This window comes from Nerophis ophidion, linkage group LG27 (genome assembly GCF_033978795.1).
Source record: "Nerophis ophidion isolate RoL-2023_Sa linkage group LG27, RoL_Noph_v1.0, whole genome shotgun sequence".
NCBI lineage: Eukaryota > Metazoa > Chordata > Actinopteri > Syngnathiformes > Syngnathidae > Nerophis > Nerophis ophidion.
The window spans coordinates 32,396,014-32,420,726 of record NC_084637.1 but is presented as its reverse complement, the minus strand read 5'-3'; the positions used below and the strand labels follow the sequence as shown (position 1 = coordinate 32,420,726).

At 42.0% G+C, this 24,713-nt stretch overlaps 1 protein-coding gene across 3 annotated transcripts in view; it reads right to left on the bottom strand.

Annotated features, from left to right (window-relative positions):
* LOC133544167 (interleukin-1 receptor accessory protein-like 1) overlaps positions 1 to 24,713 on the bottom strand; it is a 573,629-nt gene that overhangs the window by 428,191 nt on the left and 120,725 nt on the right. For all 3 annotated transcript variants that reach the window (XM_061889267.1, XM_061889265.1, XM_061889268.1), the window contains exon 2: positions 1,822 to 1,921. In XM_061889267.1, the coding sequence (XP_061745251.1) occupies positions 1,822 to 1,903 (82 nt within the window). In that variant the 5' untranslated portion in view covers positions 1,904 to 1,921. The remainder of the gene's footprint in view (positions 1 to 1,821; positions 1,922 to 24,713) is intronic.

The following is a 24,713-nucleotide window of genomic DNA, read 5'->3' as shown; positions in this document are numbered from 1 at the left end:
CTCCATGCGGACCTGAGTGAGGACAGCCTGTTTTTTACGTCCGCTTTCCCACAATATAAACAGTTATAACTGTAGAATGATCGAGGGCGAGTTTTTGGTTTCTTATGTGGGTTTATTGTTAGGCAGTTTCATTAACGTCCAACAACACACAACAACAGCAGTCACGTTTTCGTCTACCGTAAAGCAGTTCGTCTGCCATAAACAGCAATGTTGTGACACTCTTAAAAAGGACAATACTGCCATCTACTGTACATGCATATGTGACAATAACATCCACGGCAGGGGTCACCAACCTTTTTGAAACCAAGAGCTGTTTCTTGGGTACTGATTAATGCAAAGGGCTACCAGTTTGATACACAAATAAATTGCCAGAAATACCCAATTTGCTCAATTTACCTTTAACTATGTTATTAATAATTAATGATATTTATCTTTGTGGAAACACTGACCATCTTAATGATTTCGCACAATAAATATATACTTTTGATATAATGTTTTAAATAGGTTAAAATCCAATCTGCACTTTTCTAGCTGTAAATATACTCCTCCCCTCTTAACCACACCCCCCACCCTCCACCTCCCGAAATCGGAGGTCTCAAGGTTGGTGAGTATGTTGATCAGCCTGACCGGAAAAAAGTCAACCATTGTAGTGGAAGAAGCATACAGAACACACTTGAGAAGCCATTGATGAGCATACATGCCAACCCCCCCGGATTTTCCGGGAGACTCCCGAAATTCAGCACCTCACCCGAAAACCTCCCGGGACAAATTTTCTCCCCGTAAATCTCCCGAAATTCAGGCGAGCTGGAGGCCACGCCCCCTCCAGCTCCATGCGGACCTGAGTGAGGACAGCCTGTTTTCACGTCCGCTTTCCCACAATATAAACAGTTATAACTGTAGAATGATCGAGGGGGAGTTCTTGGTTTCTTATGTGGGTTTATTGTTAGGCAGTTTCATTAACGTCCAACAACACACAACAACAGCAGTCACGTTTTCGTCTACCGTAAAGCAGTTTGTCTGCCATAAACAGCAATGTTGTGACACTCTTAAACAGGACAATACTGCCATCTACTGTACATGCATATGTGACAATAACATCCACGGCAGGGGTCACCAACCTTTTTGCTACTTCTTGTGTACTGATTAATGCAAAGGGCTACCAGTTTGATACAAAAATAAATTGCCGAAAATAGCCAATTTGCTCAATTTACCTTTAACTCTATGTTATTATTAGTAATTAATGATATTTATCTTTGTGGGAACACTGATCATCTTAATGACTTCGCACAATAAATATATATTTTTGTGGTCATGTTTTAAATAGGTTAAAATCCAATCTGCACTTTTCTAGCTGTAAATATACTCCTCCCCTCTTAACCACGCCCTCCACCTCCACCTCCCGAAATCGGAGGTCTCAAGATTGGCGAGTATGTTGATCAGATCAGCCTGACCGGAACAACTGTGCACTCGTGTCAAAAAATGCATGCAAGAACCTTCCCGATGCTTCATGGTATCCCTCAGACAAAAACAGGTTTCAAGGATCCAAAAAGTCAATAAATGTCAGTCAATAAATATCAGAGAGTGGAGAAGGTTGACTCATTGCTGCAGTACTGTGGTACTACTGGACACTGCACCTGGTGTGTATGAGTGCAATGGTGAGTACACAAACAGGATGGTGGTGATAACTGATTTTCACTCTCAGTCTTCCATGTGATTTGTCATGTTTTTAGATAAGGACAGGAAGTGACAGAACATTAAGCTCAGAGGGAGTCGAGGGTCTACATCATGTCAGTGGTGATGCATCGGTACGGGAAGACTTACCCGAGCCTCTCTTTGACACCACTTTCAGGCAATGGACCACAATTGCGTGAAGTACGATCAGAAAAGGAATCGATGCTTTCATTTTTCCCCCAAACCAGTCCTGAAAGAAAATGAGAGCATAAATGATGGTGTTGTTTATCATTGATCATGTGCTGGTGTAACGATTTCATATCACTGGTATTACGGCCAAAACTAATGTTATTTTAGCTTTCCGTATTGGACCATACTGATATTAATCCAATACGATATCAACATGATTTGTACCAGGGCTGGGTGATATATTGATATACAAACTCCGGACCAAAGGGGAAGAAGCGAACCATCCAGACTGTTATCGACGCAAAGTTGAAAAGCCAGCATCTGTGATGGTATGGGGGTGCATTAGTGCCCGAGGCATGGGTAACTTACACATCTGTGAAGGCACCATTAATGCTGAAAGGTACATACAGGTTTTGGAACAACATATGCTGCCATCTAAGCGCCGTCTTTTTCCATGGACGCCCCTGCTTATTTCAGCAAGACAATGCCAAGCCACATTCAGCATGTGTTACAACAGCGTGGCTTCGTTAAAAAAAAGAGCGCGGATACTTTCCTGGCCCACCTGCAGTCCAGACCTGTCTCCCATGGAAAATGTTTGGCGCATTATGAAGCGTAAAATACGTCAGCGTTGACCCCGGACTGTTGAACGACTGAAGCTCTACATAAAACAAGAATCGGAACGAATTCCACTTTCAAAGCTTCAACAATTAGTTTCCTCAGTTCCCAAACGTTTATTGAGTGTTGTTAAAAGAAAAGGTGATGTAACACAGTGGTGAACATGCCCTTTCCCAACTACTTTGGAACGTAATACGAGAGAGAGAAGGTGTCAATCTGGTAACAAATGAAGGAAGATTTAATTCCCAAGAAAAACAGCAGGGGGTCCATCGTTTGGCGGTGGTTTGGCTTCAAGCGGGAAGATGTCGAACAGACAACCGGAATTTGTCAAATGTGGGGCTATAAAAAGTAACACTACTGCTAATATGTAGCATCATTTGAAAAGTCACCTGCTAAAAAATGAAGAGTGCTTACTCCGCATGTCAACATGCATCAATCTTGCACGTTCTGTTTTGGAAATGACATGAATGTTTGTGCCACTGCTTAATAACTGTTTCATAAATACACTTTTAGTTGCGATTTCCCTCTCTGCATGAAAGTTTAAAAGTAGCATATATTAATGCAGTATGAAGAAGAATATTTGAATGTAGACACATAGAATCATCATACTGCTGTGATTATATGTGTCAAGTCTTCATTCAAGGCTAAGGCAAAATGCCGAGATATATATCATGTATCGCGATATGGCCTTGAAATATTGAGACATTAAAAAAAGGCCATATCGCCCAGCCCTAAGTCGTACATACTTTAATGATTTTTTTTTTATTGTTGAATATTAGAAAAGGTTTGATCAAGTGAAGTTACTCAGCAAACAATGGTAGGTATGAAAACACTAACCCAGGGGTCGGCAGCACAAAATGTTGAAAGAGCCATATTGGATCAAAAATAAAATAAAATAAAAAAATCTGTCTGGAGCAGCAAAAAATTAAAAGGCTTATGAAGGCAAAACATGATGTAAGTGTCTATATTAGCAATTTTAGCCTACTATCAAAGGGTGACACAAATCTTTGATTTAGAAGTAGCTAAAACACTGCGGTATAGCTCGGTTGGTAGAGCGGCCGTGCCAGCAACTTGAGGGTTGCAGGTTCGATCCCCGCTTCAGCCATCGTAGTCACTGCCGTTGTGTCCTTGGGCAAGACACTTTACCCACCTGCTCCCAGTGCCACCCGCACTGGTTTGAATGTAAAAAATGGTTGATATTGGGTTTCACTATGTAAAGCGCTTTGAGTCACTAGAGAAAAAGCGCTATATAAATATAATTCACTTCACAAAATAAAAAAATCTGTCTGAAGCAGCAAAAAATTAAAAGGCTTATGAAGGCAAAACATGATGTAAGTGTCTATATTAGCCTACTATCAAACGGTGACACAAATCTTTGATTTAGAAGTAGCTAAAACACTGCCGACTGCGGATGCACATTAGCCGCTAGCTCGCTAGCCATGTCTTAAAGCAGTGGTCCCCAACCTTTTTGTATCCGCGGACCGGTCAACGCTTAATTTGTCCCGCGGCCCGGCGGGGGGGTGTCCTTTTTTTTTCTTTTCTTCTTTGTCATGAAAAAGGGACGTTTTTGTCATGAAAAGGGGAGTTTTTTGCGGGTGGTGCACTATTAGTAAGTGTATATTGTGTTTTTTATGTTGATTTCATTAAAAAAGTACCTAGGAGTCTTGTTCACGAGTGAGGGAAGAGTGGATCGTGAGATCGACAGGCGGATCGGTGCGGCGTCTTCAGTAATGCGGACGTTGTATCGATCCGTTGTGGTGAAGAAGGAGCTGAGCCGGAAGGCAAAGCTCTCAATTTACCGGTCCATCTACGTTCCCATCCTCACCTATGGTCATGAGCTTTGGGTCATGACCGAAAGGACAAGATCACGGGTACAAGCGGCCCAAATGAGTTTGGGTCTCTCCCTTAGAGATAGGGTGAGAAGCTCTGCCATCCGGGAGGAACTCAAAGTAAAGCCGCTGCTCCTCCACATGGAGAGGAGCCAGATGAGGTGGTTCGGGCATCTGGTCAGGATGCCACCCGAACGCCTCCCTAGGGAGGTGTTTAGGGCACGTCCAACCGGTAGGAGGCCACGGGGAAGACCCAGGACACGTTGGGAAGACTGGCCTGGGACCGCCTTGGGATCCCCCGGGAAGAGCTAGACGAAGTGGCTGGGGAAAGGGAAGTCTGGGCTTCCCTGCTTAGGCTGTTGCCCCCGCGACCCGACCTCGGATAAGCGGAAGAAGATGGATGGATTAATAAAAAAATATATATATAAATATATATTTTTTTTTTGTTTAGTAAAAAATTCTTCTGCAGCACGTTACCAATTGGGCCGCGGCCCGGTGGTTGGGGACCACTGTCCTAAAGCACCTCTTCCTGAGGGTGTTTTCAGTGTTGCGTCACCTTTTTTTTTTAGTTTTCAAGCCAAAATGCACCCGTTCTCCCTTTTCTGTAGTCTGCTTGTAAGTAGGTCGTGATTGTGTGTCGCCGAACATGCTCGTCAACCAGCAATATCACCTGCACGGCGATACTTTTCAGTACTTTTCGATATAGTACCGAAAACTATTCATTAGTATCGCGGTACTATACTAATACCGGTATACTGTACAACCTTAGTTACAGCCTTAAAGCAGGCATATTTTTGCAGGGGATCCATCCATCCATCCATCCAATTTCTAACAAGGTAGCGGGAGCCTATCTCACCCGCATTTGGGCAGTAGGCAGGGTGCACCCTGGACAAGTCGCCACCTCATCCCAGGGCCAACACAGATAGACAACATTCACACACTAGGGACCATTTAGTGTTGCCAATCAACCTATCCCCAGGTGCATGTCTTTGGAAGTGGGAGGGGCCTATCCCCAGGTGCATGTCTTTGGAAGTGGGAAGAGCCTATCCCCAGGTGCATGTCTTTGGAAGTGGGAGGGGCCTATCCCCAGGTGCATGTGTTTGGAGGTGGGATGAAGTACCCAGAAGGGAACCCACGCACTCACGGGGAGAACATGCACACTCCACACAGAAAGATTGAACTCAGGACTACTCAGGACCTTCATATTGTGAGGCAAATGCACTAACCCCTGTTCCACCGTGCTTCCCTTTTTGCAGGAGATAGACGACTAAATTGCACGTACAAAAAGGACCACAGATAAATAAGCATATAAATGGCAGGGTTTCCCACACATTCATTTATTTGTGGCGGCCCGCCACGAAAGAATTACGGCCGCCACAAATAAAAATAAATAAATAAAAATAAAATGAAAAATCCGGCTTTTGACTCGCTCGACTGCTCATGAAAGTAATGGGACTCTGTCTGTGGATGGAGCTTGTAGTTACATATTATATAAATATGTAAATATTATATAAATATTAGGGGTGGGCAAATTAATGCGTTAATTATGAGTTAACTCATCAATCTATTAACGCCGACAACTATTTTATCGCACATTTGCGTATGTTGTTTACATGCTTTTATTTTGTTAACGCCTTTTCTTAACAAGATGGCGTCGCCCGGCGTGGAGGGGCTCTTGGTAAAGATGGAACATTTGGCAAAAATACCGGACAATTCTGCACATGTCATGGCTGGCTTACAGCGTGGTCACTCCGGGATCACTTACGACCGCCAGACAATTCTGGATGTGGATAGATCGGGCCGTTTTGGACTGAATTAGACCGGCTAGCTAGCATGGGAATACTTTGCCGGCTACATCCAGCGGCCTGTGAAGCAGCGGAGTATATGTGTTGTCTGTCTATTTATGAATAATGCAGACCAGGAGTGTTGGCTGAGTTCTTAACGTTTACTTTCAGAGCGTGCATATCACAACATACAAGATGCCGTCATGGCGACACAACCTATACCGGGCTACCGCGCATGCTCCTCACTCCTGTTGCATGCTGGGTAGGGTAGTTCTTTTTTGCCCCTGGCTCATAACATCACAATATAGTACCATGTATATGATGCCTTCAGTTTATCAAAGCACCAAGCAAACAATCGGAAAATTCCCATCGTATCAATTCCTAGATATGGTCATAATTATTTTAAGTGCACTACGCAGAATAAACACAACATTATTAATATTGCTACTACGGATAATTTGATTAAAAATTCCCTAAAACAGCCCACTACCTATAATATAGTTTTTTTAAACATAAGATCCCTGATAAAAAAAATGTTTCTGCTGTTACCTCAGAAATTGCCTGTTCAGATGTTATGATTGTGGCTCAGAGATTTGTATGTAGATTATATTTATTTTCCATAACAAACAGGATAACTTAAATACCCTGGCAGTGGCAATAAGCTTAAATGTTTGTATTTACATTTTTTGAGTTGATTTTCATAAAATATGCTATTTAACTGCTACTGTTTAACAAGGACTGATTTAAATTGTGTTTGCACAACAAATGTTTTGGCGCTTTTGTTCATGTGGGAGAATATTCCAATAAAGGTGCACTACACACTACTTTTGAATTCATTATTGGGCTTTGCGTATACAATGCAGTTAATCGCGATTAATCGGAGAAATAGTGCGATTAACTTCGATTAAAATGTTTAATCGTTGCCCAGCCCTAATAAATATGTATATGTACATAAAGTGTTTTAATTATAATCCAACTCTGCGTTCTCCACACCACCACAAATAGATGCCTGACCTGTGAGAAACACTGACTGGATCAAGGTGAGTTGGAGACAATCCAACCTGGACAGCGGGTTTCATTTTAAGACTCCAAACTCAGCTTCTTGTGAGAGTGATGCTCAACCACAGTGGGGGCGACTCGAGAGCTCCGGTTGGTATGTTACTCCCGACAAAGATGCTTCACATCGTTTCCACAAAGCTGAATCAGAAAAGCCATTTTAGTCGGAACTCTGAAAAGCCACAACAGCCCTAAGACCTTCGGAGGCATGCAAAACTGGCCGGCGGCCAAAGATGGCGACATTGCTGCATTCTCCTGGTCAAAAAGGCCCTTTGTTGTCCGGCCCCTCGCCGGCCGCAACTGATGCTACCTCCGAAGAAGCGACACGCCACCGCGCTGGAATCTTATCTTTTTAATTAGTTCCCTGCGTTTGGTGCAAGTCTGCAACATTTGCAAAAAAAAAAAACATGGTCTCTCTCTCTTTGGACTGAAGACAGAAGAAATGACTGAATCACAACTTCTGCTTGGTATCTTATCAGTTCTCACTAAACACCAACCTTTCGTATCTCGAGGAAGGTTACGAAAACACGGCTTCACCGATTCAGCGATGCACGGTAATTCATGTCTTTGTTTCGTTAAATACAGAAGTACAGTAAGCCCGTTGCCGGGGGCGACGATAGGACACGGTGACATTAAAAGGCCGGTCTTGTTATTCTATAGAGTATGACATCATGAAAAAAAGAGCAAATGACGCTGGAGGGTGGAAGACGTGCAGCATGCAGCGAGCGTGACGAGTGGCTGGGAGAGCGGTCCTGCATCCGGAAGGGAAGAGACATCTCTATCGCAGGCCAGGCAGCAGCAGACTGAGCATGCTCACACTGCACTGCATGATCTCCTTTGCAGGCTGGCAGCCATTAATGAATTCATGAAGTGCTGGGAGAATCTCAGATTGATTGCAGTCATGCCGGTTTTTGATTAATGTATTATCTTCCAGCTTGAAAAGCAGGGTAGCATCTACTTGGGAATCTGGGCAAACACTCATAAAGCTTGTCTAGGATTGGACTACAAAGTGGGGAATGCTCGGCATTTCAGGGCAAATAACATTTCTTAAAGGGAGAACCACACTTTTCTTGTACTTTGTCCATCATTCAAGAGACAAGAACACACATCTCTTTTTTGTACATTCAAAATTGTAATATACAACTTGCGATAGGCCGCTAAAAATCCCAAAAATAGAGATTTGATCTATATTGATGCTAACCTCCATCAAACATTTTATATACCGTATTTTTCTGACTATCAGGCGCACTTAAAATCCTTTCATTTTCTCAAAACTCGACAGTGCGTCTTATAACCTCAGGATTTTCCTCAGTGCTTTGTTAAGGCGACCGTCTTAACAACAAAGCGTTTTATATACATATTCTTGTATATAAACCTTAAAAAATTATATATAGTATATTATATACCGTATTTTTCTGACTATCAGGCGCATTTGAAATCCTTTCATTTTCTCAAAACTCGACAGTGCGTCTTATAACCTCGGGATTTCCCTCAGTGCTTTCTTGTTAAGGCGGCCGCCTTAACAACAAAGAGTTTTATATACCTATTCTATATAAACCGTATATAATATATATAGCATTTTATATACCGTATTTTTCTGAATATAAGGCGCAATTAAAATACTTTAATTTTCTCAAAACTGGACAGTGCGTCTTATAACCTCAGGATTTCCCTCAGCGCTTTGTTGTTAAGGCGGACGCTTTAACAACAAAGCGTTTTATATACCTATTGTTGTATATAAACCTTAAAAAAAAATATATAGCATATCATATACCGTATTTTTCTGACTATAAAGCGCACTTAAAATCCTTTCATTTTCTCAAAACGCGTCAGAGCGTCTTATAACCTCAGGATTTCCCTCAGCGCTTTCTTGTTAAGGCGACCGCCTTAACAACAAAGCGTTTTATATACCTATTCTAGTATATAAACTGTATATAAAATATATAGCATTTTATATACCATATTTTTCTGACTATAAGGCGCACTTAAAATCATTTCATTTTCTCAAAACTCGACAGTGCGTCTTATAACCTCAGGGTTTCCCGCAGTGCTTTGTTGTTAAGGCGGCCGCCCTAACAACAAAACGTTTTGTATACCTATTCTTGTATATAAACCGTATATAAAATATATAGCATTTTATATACCGTATTTTTCTGACTATCAGGCGCACTTAAAGTCCTTTCATTTTCTCAAAACTCGACAGTGCGTCTTATAACCTCAGGGTTTCCCTCAGCGCTTTGTTGTTAAGGCGGCCGCCTAACAACAAAGCGTTTTATATACCTATTCTTGTGTATAAACCGTATATAAAATATATAGCATTTTATATACCGTATTTTTCTGACTATAAGGCGCACTTAAAATCCTTTCATTTTCTCAAAACTGGACAGTGCATCTTATAACCTCAGGATTTCCCTCAGCGCTTTCTTGTTAAGGCGGCCGCCTTAACAACAAAGCGTTTTATATACATATTCTTGTATATAAACCGTAAATAAAATATATAGCATTTTATATACCATATTTTTCTGACTATAAGGCGCACTTAAAATCCATTCATTTTCTCAAAACTCGACAGATAGTCTTACAACCTCAGGGTTTCCCGCAGTGCTTTGTTGTTAAGGCGGCCGCCTTAACAACAAAGCGTTTTATATACCTATTCTTGTACAAACCCCGCTTCCATATGAGTTGGGAAATTGTGTTAGATGTAAATATAAACAGAATACAATGATTTGCAAATCATTTTCAACCCATATTCAGTTGATTATTTTTTGCAAATAATCATTAACTTTAGAATTTGATGTCAACAACACGTGACAAAGAAGTTGGGAAAGGTGGCAATGCATAATGATAAAGTTGAGGAATGCTCATCAAACACTTATTTGGAACATCCCACAGGTGTGCAGGCTAATTGGAAACACTTTTGTGCCATGATTGGGTATAAAAGCAGCTTCCATAAAATGCTAAGTAAATCACAAACAAGGATGGGGCGAGGGTCACCACTTTGTAAGCAAATTGTCGCAGAGTTTTAGAACAACATTTCTCAACGAGCTACTGCAAAGAATTTAGGGATTTTACCATCTACGGTCTGTAAAATCATCAAAAGGTTCAGAGAATCTGGAGAAATCACTGCACGTAAGCGATGATATTACGGACCTTTGATCCCCCCAGGCAGTACTGCATCAAAAACCGACATCAGTGTGTAAAGGATATCACATGGGCTCAGGAACCCTTCATAAAACCACTGTCAGTATGTACAGTTGGTCGCTACATCTGTAAGTGCAAGTTAAAATTCTGCTATGCAAAGCAAAAGCCATTTATCAACAACACCCGGGAACGCCGCCGGCTTCTCTGGGCCCGAGCTCATCTATGATAGACTGATGCAAAGTGGAAAAGTGTTCTGTGGTCTGATGAGTCCACATTTCAAATTATATTTGGAAACTGTGGATTTGGTGTCCTCCGTAACAAAGAGGAAAATAATCATCCGGATTGTTATGGACGCAAAGCTCAAAAGCCAGCATCTGTGATGGTATGGGGGTGCATTAGTGCCCAGGGCATGGGTAACTTACACATCTGTGAAGGTACCATTAATGCTGAATGGTACATACAGGTTTCGGAGCAACGTATGTTGTCATCCAAGTAACGTTATAATGGACGCCCCGGCTTATTTCAGCAAGACAATTCCAAAAGCGTGGTTTCCTAATAAAAGAGTGCAGGTACTTTCCTGGCCCGCCTGCAGTCCAGACCTGTCTCAAATGGAAAATGTGTGGCGCATTATGAAGCGTAAAATACGACAGCGGAGACCCCGGACTGTTGAAGGACTGAAGCTCTACATAAAACAAGAATGGGAAAGAATTCCACTTTCAAAGCTTCAACAATTAGTTTCCTCAGTTCCCAAACATTTATTGAGTGTTAAAAGAAAAGGTGATGTAACACAGTGGTGAACATGCCTTTTCCCAACTACTTTGGCACGTGTTGCAGCCATGAAATTCTAAGTTAATTATTATTTGCAACAAAAAATAAATAAAGTTTATGAGTTTGAACATCAAATATGTTGTCTTTGTAGTGCATTCAACTGAATATGGGTTGAAAAGGATTTGCAAATCATTGTATTCTGTTTATATTTACATCTAACACAATTTCCCAACTCATATGGAAACTGGTTTTGTGTTTTAGTTATAAAAAAAAAAACATCTGAAAAAGTTTGTGCGTGTATGAGTACTTTTTGAGCAGGTTCAACAATACTGCGATAATAATGATGACAATTTGGGTCAGAATAACTGTGATATGAAATATTGATATTCTAACATCCCTATCAAGGTTAAAATTACAAAAAGCGTCTCAAGGTACCTTAGCCAGCATCTGATTATGTTTTGGCTCATTGTCGTCAACTAAAGATTTCCTGATGCATGCAGAGATCATGGAGGACCAAAAAGCACCATCCATCCATCCATTTTCTACCGCTTATTCCCTTTCGGGGTGGCAGGGGGCGCTGGCGCCTATCTCAGCTACAATCGGGCGGAAGGTGGGGTACACCCTGGACAAGTCGCCACCTCATCACAGGGCCAACACGGATAGACAGACAACATTCACACTCACATTCACACCCATCCATCCATTTCCTACCGCTTATTCCCTTTCGGGGTGGCGGGGGGCGCCGGCGCCTATCTCAGCTACAATCGGGCGGAAGGCGGGGTACACCCTGGACAAGTCGCCACCTCATCACAGGGCCAACACAGATAGACAACATTCACATTCACATTCACACCCATTTTCTACCGCTTATTCCCTTTCGGGGTGGCGGGGGGCGCCGGCGCCTATCTCAGCTACAATCGGGTGGAAGGCGGGGTACACCCTGGACAAGTCGCCACCTCATCACAGGGCCAACACAGATAGACAGACAACATTCACACCCATCCATTCATTTTCTACCGCTTATTCCCTTTCGGGGTCGCGGGGGGCGCCGGCGCCTATCTCAGCTACAATCGGGCGGAAGGCGGGGTACACCCTGGACAAGTCGCCACCTCATCACAGGGCCAACACAGATAGACAGACAACATTCACACTCACATTCACACCCATCCATCCATTTCCTACCGCTTATTCCCTTTCGGGGTCGCGGGGGGCGCTGGCGCCTATCTCAGCTACAATCGGGCGGAAGGTGGGGTACACCCTGGACAAGTCGCCACCTCATCGCAGGGCCAACACAGATAGACAGACAACATTCACACTCACATTCACACCCATCCATCCATTTCTACTGCTTATTCCCTTTCGGGGTCGCGGGGGGCGCTGGCGCCTATCTCAGCTACAATCGGGCGGAAGGTGGGGTACACCCTGGACAAGTCGCCACCTCATCACAGGGCCAACACAGATAGACAGACAACATTCACACTCACATTCACACCCATCCATCCATTTTCTACCGCTTATTCCCTTTCGGGGTCGCGGGGGGGGCCGGCGCCTATCTCAGCTACAATCGGGCGGAAGGCGGGGTACACCCCGGACAAGTCGCCACCTCATCACAGGGCCAACACAGATAGACAGACAACATTCACACTCACATTCACACCCATCCATCCATTTTCTACCGCTTATTCCCTTTCGGGGTCGCGGGGGGCGCTGGCGCCTATCTCAGCTACAATCGGGCGGAAGGTGGGGTACACCCTGGACAAATCGCCAGCTCATCGCAGGGCCACATTTACCATATTTCAAGAAATGATTCTTCCTGGATTTAAACTGAAATGTCCTCCTGTTGAGCATCCATCTTTGTAAAAAAAGGCTACAACCACCACCTGTCTCTTTCACTCAAATTGTTTGCGTCCTCGTTCTCACTCACTCCGTGTTTCCTTCTCACTCGTCCAAAAGTCAATTACTTTCGTGGAGGGCTGAGCAGGAGCAACGGCGCCCTGTTGACTCTGAGGGTTCACCTCACGCCGCGCCTCCCACACTCGCACAAAACAATTTCCCCAATCAGCCGCAGAGGCTTTACGAGCATTCTCCTGATTGTAATTGAGAACTTGGGCTCTATCCACATTTTCTGTTTCCAGCTTTGTATCCGCACATCAATACATTTGAATCTGATCGGTTGTGTCTGATTGACCGCTTTTACTGCTGGTCTTGATTAGACCAACAAATTAAACGTGCCACTTAGAACTAACTTACTGTGAGTCAGTTCAGTGTAAACAAACAGCGACTGTTTAACCCAGGGGTGTCCAAACTTTTTCCACTGAGGGCCGCACACTGAAAAATCAAAGCACGCGGGGGCCAAGTTGATATTTTTTCTAGGGGTGGGCAAATTAATGCGTTAATTACGCGTTAACTCATCAATCTATTAACGGCGACAATTATTTTATCGCACATTTGCGTATGTTGTTTACATGCTTTTATTTTGTTAACGCCTTTTCTTAACAAGATGGCGTCGCCCGGCGTCGAGGGGCTCTTGGTAAAGATGGAACATTTGGCAAAAAAAACGGACAATTCTGCAAATTTCATGGCTGGCTTACAGCGTGGTCACTCCGGGATCACTTACGACCGCCAGACAATTCTGGATGTGGATAGATCGGGCCGTTTTGGACTGAATGAGGCGTGCTTGCTAGAGCGGCTAGCTAGCATGGGAATACTTTGCCGGCTACATCCAGCGGCCTGTGAAGCAGCGGAGTATATGTGTTGTCTGTCTATTTATGAATAATGCAGACCAGGAGTGTTGGCTGAGTTCTTAACGTTTACTTTCAGAGCGTGCATATCACAACATACAAGATGCCGTCATGGCGACACAACCTATACCGGGCTACCGCGCATGCTCCTCACTCCTGTTGCATGCTGGGTAGGGTAGTTCTTTTTTTCCCTGGCTCATAACATCACAATATAGTACCATGTATATGATGCCTTCAGTTTATCAAAGCACCAAGCAAACAATCGGAAAATTCCCATCATATCAATTCCTAGATATGGTCATAATTATTTTAAGTGCACTACGCAGAATAAACACAACATTATTAATATTGCTACTACGGATAATTTGATCAAAAATTCCCTAAAACAGCCCACTACCTATAATATAGGTTTTTTAAACATAAGATCCCTGATCAAAAAAAATGTTTCTGCTGTTACCTCAGAAATTGCCTGTTCAGATGTTATGATTGTGGCTCAGAGATTTGTATGTAGATTATATTTATTTTCCATAACAAACAGGATAACTTAAATACCCTGGCAGTGGCAATAAGCTTAAATGTTTGTATTTACATTTTTGGAGTTGATTTTCATAAAATATGCTATTTAACTGCTACTGTTTAACAAGGACTGATTTAAATTGTGTTTGCACAACAAATGTTTTGGCGCTTTTGTTCATGTGGGAGAATATTCCAATAAAGGTGCACTACACACTACTTTTGAATTCATTATTGGGCTTTGCGTATACAATGCAGTTAATCGCGATTAATCAGAGACATAGTGCAATTAACTTCGATTAAAATGTGTAATCTTTGCCCAGCCCTAATTTTTTCATTTTCAAAACCAATACAATATACACCTTTTTTTTTTTTTATTGTTGGGGCTCCCTCAAGTTAGGTCTGAGGGACCCCGAAGGGGAACATTATCAGCAGACCTATGTAAGCGTCAATATATACCTTGATGGTGCAGAAAAAAGACCATATATTTTTTTAACCGATTTCCGAACTCTAAATGGGTGAATTTTGGCGAATTAAACGCCTTTCTGTTTATCGCTCCGTGGCGATGACGTCAGAATGTGACGTCGCCGAGGTAATACAGCCGCCATTTTCATTTTCAACACATTACAAACACCGGGTCTCAGCTCTGTTATTTTCCGTTCTTTGGACTATTTTTTGGAACCTTGGAGACATCATGCCTCGTCGGTGTGTTGTCGGAGGGTGTAACAACACTAACAGGGAGGGATTCAAGTTGCACCACTGGCAAGAAATCTGCCGCCGGACCCCCATTGAATGTACCAAAGTGTCTCCACATTTGATCGGCGATGCTAAGACAGACATGGCAGAGAGATGTATGGATAACCTGCAGATGCATTTGCAACCATAAAGTCAACGAAATCACAAAGGTGAGATTTGTTGATGTTGACTTATGTGCTAATCAGACATATTTGGTCGCGGCGTGACTGCCAGCTAATCGATGCTAACATGCTATGCTAATCGATGCTAACATGCTATTTACCTGCGGTGCTAAAGCAGACATGGCACAGAGATGTATGGATAACCTGCAGATGCATTGGCAACGATAAAGTCACCGAAATCACAAAGGTGAGTTTTGTTGACGTTGACTGCCAGCTAATAGATGCTAACATGCTATTTACCGGCGGTGCTAAAGCAGACATGGCACAGAGATGTATGGATAACCTGCAGATGCATTTGCAACCATAAAGTCAACGAAATCACTAAGGTGAGTTTTGTTGACGTTGACTGCCAGCTAATAGATGCTAACATGCTATTTACCGGCGGTGCTAAAGCAGACATGGCACAGAGATGTATGGATAACCTGCAGATGCATTTGCAACCATAAAGTCAACGAAATCACTAAGGTGAGTTTTGTTGACGTTGACTGCCAGCTAATCGATACTAACATGCTACGCTATTCGATGCTAACATGCTATTTACCGGCGGTGCTAGAGCAGACATGGCACAGAGATGTATGGATAACCTGCAGATGCATTTGCAACGATAAAGTCAACGAAATCACAAAGGTGAGTTTTGTTGACTGCCAGCTAATCGATGCTAACATGCTACACTAATCGATGCTAACATGCTATTTACCGGCAGTGCTAAAGCAGACATGGCACAGAGATGTATGGATAACCTGTAGATGCATTTGCAACTATATTACGTTTCCTTCCACCCACGCTTAATGCGAAACAAACACTTTCCAATCGAAGGATTTAAGTTGCTCCAGTAGCAAAAGATGCGAAAGTCCTGATCGTTTGGTCCGCACATTTTACCGGGGATGCTAACGCAGCTATTCGGCCATGCTATGGCTATGAATAGCGTCAATAGCTGTTCGCTCAATAGCTTCAGTTTCTTCTTCAATACTTTCATACTCCAACCATCTGTTTCAATACATGCGTAATCTTTTGAATCGCTTAAGTCGCTGAAATCCGAGTCTGAATCCGAGCTAATGTCGCTATATCTTGCTGTGCTATTCCCATTGTTTGTTTACATTGGCAGCACTGTGTGACATCAAAGGGAAATGGATAGTCGCATCGCAAATAGTGAAAATCAAGGCTTTTAAAGCTTTTTTTAGGGATATTCCGAGACCGGTAAAATTTAGGAAAAAAATTTCAAAAAATACAACAAGCCACTAGGAACTGATTTTTATTGTTTTTAACCCTTTTGAAATTGTGATAATGTTCCCCTTTAAATGTTGGGGCTCCCTCAAGTTAGGCCTTAAGGACCTAGAAGGGTTTTAGTCTTAAACAAGGTTCAAAATAAGTCATACATTATTTTTTTCATAAAACCCGTGAATCGCTAATTCTACTTAATGATTTTTTTTTTTTTTTACTTTTTACGAGCTTTTTGTCGAAACCCTATTTTTTGAGGCAAAATATAAAATATACAATATTTTTCCCAAAAATATTTTCAACGTGAAATATTTAATGTGAAGTAATTGGATCCCTAAATAGGTCAATAATTCATAGCAAAATTGATTTTTTTTATTTTTTATTTTTATTTTTAGCAAAGACAGTTATTAAATTCCATTGAAGTCCTTGGGGATCCAAAAGTGCCCCACTCATAAAAAGGTCATGTTTTTTTGTTTTTTTTTGTTTTTTCAATTAACACTTAAATCTCTATATCAGTTAGTGCATTTATAATAAAAACCAATAGGATAATTAGTATAATTAGTATTAGTATATAATTAGTATGGAAACTTTATAATTTTCATATTTTTCATGTTTTTTTGTATTGATGTCCTTTTTGTTTCCTTAAATCAATCAATAATTTATATCAACATTGATTTTTATTCATTATTACTTTTTGAGAAATTATTTTTAAAATGTGTTATTAGAGTGAACAATGCAACTTTTGCAGAGACTTCAAGGACCTCAATGAAGATAAGATGACAAAGGCGAAATCACAAGACCCCCAGCCCTTTTCCGTCACATACTGTGCATCCTGGACCTGCTTTGCGTAATATATGTGACCACACCTTTTGGAGGCGGCCTCAGTGATGTTGACTATGGAACTCTGAATAAAAAGAGTGACGCGGGAGCTGAACCTTAGAGCGTAGGGCCAGACTGTGACTAAGTGTTCAGCGCCATGCGTTCTCCTCATGAGCTAAATTGAACTCTGTCTCTGCATGATTCCTTGCTTCTTGTCTGATTAATAGAGGTCATCAGTGTTTGAACCTGACAATGGGTCAAATGCAGAGAATATTTTCACCACATCTAGTGTGTGTGTGGTACTTTAACTTTAAAACCATTAGATTATTATACTATGTAAACATACACACACACATACGATTACTTTGCATACTTTTGGCCCCAATTTTGAGCCCAATACGGCCCTCCAGTCAAAAAGTTTGGACACCCCTAGCTTGAACTCTTTCCACTGCTGTTTGTCCTGTATTTGTATGTATTTTTAACATGCTATTTATGGTTTTTACTGCATTTTAACCGCACCTAGCAGAGTAACCACCTTTATTTGATTACGTTTGATGGCCATAAAGTGCTGTATTCTCTTTGATGTGTCCGCTGCCTACTGAAGATCAAGCTCACAGTGGACAGGCTACAGACGTCTGTCACACACAAATGTCGTCTTCGGTACATCCGGTGTTGTCCTCAACACAAACACCGACTCAGCCCAAGTGCCCAGGGTGAATCGGGACCTGATTTTAAGGGGAAGTGATTTTAGATAGCGTGCACCAAATGACCAGAGCCACTATTTAAAAAAAGTCCAGGACCCATATTGGAAATAAAGAAAGCAGACACATCTTAAACGTCCTTGGGTGCCGCAGACAAACCATTACAAATCTGCTCTCTGTGCTGAATTCTTCTTCTTGAGATGATCTAATAAACCCGGAAACACGCCTCCAGGTTACTGACGCGCCAATAGGACGCGAGGGAGAGAGAAAAGGGCTCCTTTGTTGACTGTAACTGAAGACTCGGAAAAGCAACCGTGAGAAAATCCAGGTTGGTCGATCCAGTCTTGTTTCTTGTAGCCAGTACAGTTTTCCTGGAGCCGGGTGCCGCAGTGATCCTGGGAGGCGGAGCCTAACATTGCAGTCCATTGATGTGTCAAAAGAGAATTGCTACATCTCTGCAACAATCAATCAATCAAAGCCCTTAAAGGCCTACAGAAATGAGATGTTCTTATTTAAACGGGGATAGCAGGTCCATTCTATGTGTCATACTTCATCATTTTGCGATATTGCCATATTTTTGCTGAAAGGATTTAGTAGAGAACATCGACGATAAAGTTTGCAACTTTTGGTCGCTAATAAAAAAAAGCCTTGCCTGTACAGGAAGTAGCAGACGATGTGCGCGTGACATCACGGGTTGTGGAGCTCCTCACATCTGAACATTGTTTACAATCATGGCCACCAGCAGCTAAAGCTATTCGGACCGAGAAAGCGACAATTTCCCTATTAATTTGAGCTAGGATTAAAGATTTGTGGATGAGGAAAGTGAGAGTGAAGGACTAGAAAAAAGAAAAAAAAAGACAGGGCAGTGGGAGCGATTAAGTGAAGTGAAGTGAATTATATTTACATAGCGCTTTTCTCGAGTGACTCAAAGCGCTTTACATAGTGAAACCCAATATCTAAGTTACATTTAAACCACTGTGGGTGACATATCTCAGTTGGTAGAGCGTCTGTGTCAGCAACTTGAGGGTTGCAGGTTCGATTCCCGCTTCCGCCATCTTAGTCACTGCCGTTGTGTCCTTGGGCAAGACACTTTATCCACCTGCTCCCAGTGCCACCCACCCTGGTTTAAATGTAACTTAGATATTGGGTTTCACTATGTAAAGCGCTTTGAGTCACTAGAGAAAAGCGCTATATAAATATAATTCACTTCACTTCACACCGGGAGCAGGTGGGTAAAGTGTCTTGCCCAAGGACACAACGGCAGTGACTAGGATGGCGGAAGCGGGAATCGAACCTGCAACCCTCAAGTTGCTGGCACGGCCACTCTACCAACTGAGCTATGCCACCCCATTAAGATGTCATTAGACACATTTACTAGGATAATTCTGGAAAATCCCTTATCTGCTTATTGTGTTACTAGTGTTTTAGTGAGATTATATAGTTGTACCTGAAAGTCGGAGGGGTGTGGTGACCGCCAGTGTCTGAGTGAAGCCACGTTTCTCGACGAGGCGAAGCGAAGGCAGCCGGTCGGGCCAGGCTGAGCTTTTTTCCCCCCCCTCCTCCTCGGTAGAAGCATCGCAAGTTCGGGGGCAGCCGGTCGGAGGAGGCAAGAGAGTCGCAGCTGCCTCTTTGACAGGTGCACGATGAACGACGCAAGCTCCGCTCATGTCTACGGTAAGAGCCGGCTTATTACCACAATTTTATCACCAAAACCTGCCGGTTAACATGCGGTAGAGAACCATGTTCGCTTGACAGCTCTGTTCCATACTAAAGCTTCACCTTCAGGAATGTAAACAAGGAAACACCGGCTGTGTTTGTGTTGCTAAAGGCGGCCGCAATACACCGCTTCCCACCTACATCTTTCTTCTTTGACGTCTCCATTATTCATTGAACAAATTGCAAAAGCAACACAGATGTCCAGAATACTGTGGAATTATGCGATTAATATAGCTGGGATCGGGCTGGAACAAAATGTCAGCTACAATCTGTGACGTCACGCGTCATCATACCGCAACGTTTTCAACAGGATACTTCGGGCTAAATTTAAAATTGCAATTTAGTAAACTAAAAAGGCCGTATTGGCATGTGTTGCAATGTTAATATTTCATCATTGATATATAAACTATCAGACTGCGTGGTCGCTAGTAGTGGCTTTCAGTAGGCCTTTAACACCCTTAGTACCACAGTACATCAGACTGAAGGACATCACTTTTCGGAGCCTGGTGAGGGACTTTGTTGTCTGGTGCCACAGGAACCCCCTTGCAGCTCAATCCGACAAAGACCAAGGAGCTGGTCGTTGACTTTGGGAAGTCGAGTCCAAGGTCACAACCTATTGTGATCGAGTGAGTCAAGGTACAGACCGTGGACTCATTCAAGTACCTCGGGGTGTGGGTGGACAATAAGCTGGACTGGACTGTGAACACGGACCACTCAAGGACAGAGCAGGCTGTACTTTCTGAGGACTCCTTCAACAGCTGGAAAAAACTATTGTGGATGTAGTACCAGTCTGTGGTTTCCAGTCTTCTGTTCTACAAACCCCGTTTCCATACGAGTTGGGAAATTGTGTTGGATGTAAATATAAACGGAATACATTGATTTGCAAATCTGGGTCTAAATGTACCTGTTAGAGATGCACGGTCTGCGGTCTCGTCCGCGGATAAACCGCGGGTCGGGCGGTTGACATGACGAAAAAATTGATTTTAATTAGATTCGGGCGGTTGGCGGTTGAACCATCCGGAAATATTTGATATACATGGTTCTGTGATCGGTATCCTTTGCCATTGAAAGAGCCATTTAAGACCCGTGTCATAAAGCGAGGAAGACAATAAGAGACGCTATTATTCTCCTGAATGACTGCCGGTAGTCACCCAGATAATAAATATTAGGGCGTGCTATGAAGCCTTTGACTTTGTCGCCTACTACAATCTGCTTGTCAGTCCAGCATCATGTTGTGTGTGGTTTCCGCGGCAACACGCACACGACTGCAAGGCATACTGGGTGACACAGAGTACACTAATGGTTGTGATGTAAACAATTTTAACACTCTTAGTGAAGCCAGACCAATTAAGAACGACAAACACATTTCGGGCCAACATCCTCACAGTAACACAACATAAACGCAACACAACAAATACCCACAATCCTTTGTATTCATGACAATTCCTGACTATTTTATACACCCCGCTAGCAGCAAACCCTGCCATCCCCCCGTGCGTCGGTAAGGTGGGCGGGGTTGGGGGCGCGGGGGTGTAAAATATATTCAGGAAGTGTCACGGATACAAAGAATTATGGGTATTTGTTGTGTTGCCTTTATCCTGGATGATGCCAGTCACCCTCTGCATAGCGTTATCAGTAGCCAGAGGAGCCTGTTCAGTTCTAGACTGCTTCATCCCAAGTGCAGGACTAATAGACTCAAGAACTCCTTTGTCCCACACACCATTAGACTGTACAACTCCTCTCTTAGGATGACAGGGGATGCAAAACATTAACAGTGCAATACGTTTTCATAACATGGTCACTACTGCCTACTTTGTCTTGTTATATTCTTATTTTACTGTTATATTGTTATTCCCATTGTTTTTATTCTTTTTGTAATATTTCTCTATTGTGTTTCCTTTTAAACCCCCATTATTTACTTTTTTTTAAATTGATCTGAACTCTGTACACTGCTGCTGGAATTTTAATTTTCCTGAAGGAACTCTCCTGAAGGAATCAATAAAGTACTATCTATCTATCTATGTTGTGTTACTGTGAGGATGGTCTCCCGAAATGTGTTTGTCAATCTTGTTGGGTGTGGCTTCACAGCGTGGCGCATATTAGTAAGTGTTAAAATTGTTTATATCACAACCATCAGTGTACTCTGTATCACCCAGTATGCCTTTCAATCTTGACCGTGTAACTGCGGAAGCTGCACACAACATGTTGCCGGGCCAACAATCGGTTCGTACATGTTGTTGAAGTTGTCTAAGGCAATGGCTTCACAGCACGCTCATATTCTTGTAAACAGGATGAACGCTAATGAATAGTCGCGGGATTGTTAGCGGCTCCAATTATCATCATTACTCTGTGAAACAGGTTTAAATAGCTCTGTGAGTGGTAAAGGCGGACAACTTCTGATGTATTTCTGCGGGCAATTGGCGGGCGGGTACGGTCCTGATAAAATGTTGGTTCGGGTGGACGGCGGGTGGATGAGGACTTTGGTGATGCGGTTGTGGATGATATAAGTGCCTATCGGCGCATTTCTAGTATCTGTAGGATTTTCAGGGGAGTCACCGAACCGACTTTGCAGGTTTAAAACCCTGATGAGCCACACACAAAATCTAAAAGCCAAAACAACGCTGGGTGGTCATGGCTGTTCACAGGACTTGAAGCTCTATTTTAAACTCATAAAAGTTTCAAATAAGTCAAATGTGCAAATGGCGGCAAGGGTCCACGTGCAAATAAAAACCGCGTCAATATGAAAGCATGTCACCATGAAATGAAGGTTCCTGGTTTTTTCAGATTGAAACATAATTTCTTTTAAGATTTAAGGATTGGCAACCCTTTGAGGACCAAGAAAAGACACTTGGGGAGCCACAAACAGAAAGAGCTAGGAACTGTAGTACATGTGAGCAATCAGTCAAGTGTTAAAAGGTCACACACAGACAAATCAACATAAATGAACCCTTTTCCTAATCCGTCACCTGAACGGAAATATGCAAGGCAAGTAAGAGTCAAACACGATAACGGGTGATCTGCATCGCTTTGCTCGGCAGCTGGGATTGAATATTGGAGGGACAAGGAGGGCTGTGTCCCCAGGCCCTTTTTCTAAAGTGGCTCATAAATCAAGAACCCTGTTGAGATCCGTCTCTGCGGGTCTGCCGCCACTGTGCTCGGGCAGGGAAACGCTCCGCTAAAGCCCCTCAGACGCCACATGAAGGACACCTGAGTTGCTTAACATGATTACCCTTGTTACTCAGAGCTGTAATCGCTCTATTTGGCTCTACGGTTCCGAGATACGCATCTACAGCCGTTTGTTAAAAGTCCCCTCGGATTATGGCTGCAAAAGTAATCGAATTTCAATCACCATCGCCATTTTGGCCGCTACGATTAAATGAGGTTCATCGTCGGCGATGTCAACAATTAAAAGCAGGCTACGCCGCATATCAAATCAAGCACTTTCACAAATTAAAGCTGCAAGCAGCGTTGGTCGGGTCCGCCTTTGGCCGCTGTTGAGCCCTGGTCTAAGTCAGACCTACATAGAGGTCTTTGTTTCATGTCTCTACGACATTCCTAACAGAAGTTACAAGCAGTTTTGTCTGGTTTTTTTCCTAGGGGGCGCTGGAGCGCAATTTTGACTTTTGGGGTTTGGTTTTTTATTAGATGGCAATTTTCGCCAGTCCTGATGTGTGTGTAAAATTTGGGGAGTTTTGAAGCATGTTAAGGGGGTCAAATTACAGATCAGCGTTTCTGGATGTTGTTGATAAATGGCTTTCGCTTTGCATAATAGAGCTTTAACTTGCACTTTGAAGCATTTTAAGGGGGTCAAATTACAGTTCAAAGAGGCAAAAATGACATTTCACAAACAACAGTCATCCAACCAGCAGGGGGAGAACTAGAGACAGTGCACTTGTGAGAGTGAGTGAAGTCGGCTAATCGCCAGTAGATGTGGGTCTGGACTTTTGTAAACTTTTTTTTTCTTCCGTTTAAATATATAATAAAATATGGTAAATGGGTTATACTTGTATAGTGCTTTTCTATCGTCAAGGTCTTCAGTCTTCAAGTACCCCAAAGCTGCCAAAAATGAGTGGAGGATGCGGAAAGAACTGTAGACACTCTTGTGATTTTGGATCACATCGGACTATCTGCCCCGCAGGATTTTGAAGACCAGTCATAGACAATTTAGAACAGGGGTCACCAACCTTTTTGAAAGCAAGAACTACTTCTTGGGTACTGATTAATGCCAAGGGCTACCAGTTTGATACACACTTAAATAAATTGCCAGAAATAGCCAATTTGCTCGATTTACCTTTAATTCTATGTTATTATTTATAAAACTAGCTAATTCGAATATTCTTGAAAAAAAAAAATAATAATAATTTTTGGAACATTATTAGTATTTTTTCCTGATTAAAATTAATTTTAGAATTTTGATGACATGTTTTAAATAGGTTAAAATCCAATCTGCACTTTGTTAGAATATATAACAAATTGGACCAAGCTATATTTCTAACAAAGACAAATCATTATTTCTTCTAGATTTTCCAGGACAAAATTTAAAAAAAGAAATTCAAAAGACTCTGAAATAAGATTTAAATTTGATTCTACAGATTTTCTAGATTTGAAATATATATATTTTTTGATTTTAATCATAAATTTGAAGAAATATTTCACAAATATTCTTCATCGAAAAAACAGAAGCTAAAATAAAGAATTAAATTAAAATGTATTTATTATTCTTTACAATAAAAAATAAATTTACTTGAACATTGATTTAAATTGTCAGGAAGGAATTTAGAAGGTAAAAAGGTAAATATGTATAAAAATCCTATAAATCATTTTCAAAGTTGTATTTTCTCTCTAAAATTATCTAAAAATTATAAGAAGCGAAGTAAAAAAAATAAATGAATTTATTTAAACAAGTGAAGACCAAGTCTTTAAAATATTTTCCTGGATTTTCAAATTCTATTTGAGTTTTGCCTCTCTTAGAATTAAAAATGTCGAGCAAAGCGAGACCGGCTTGCTAGTAAATAAATCAAATTTAAAAAAATAG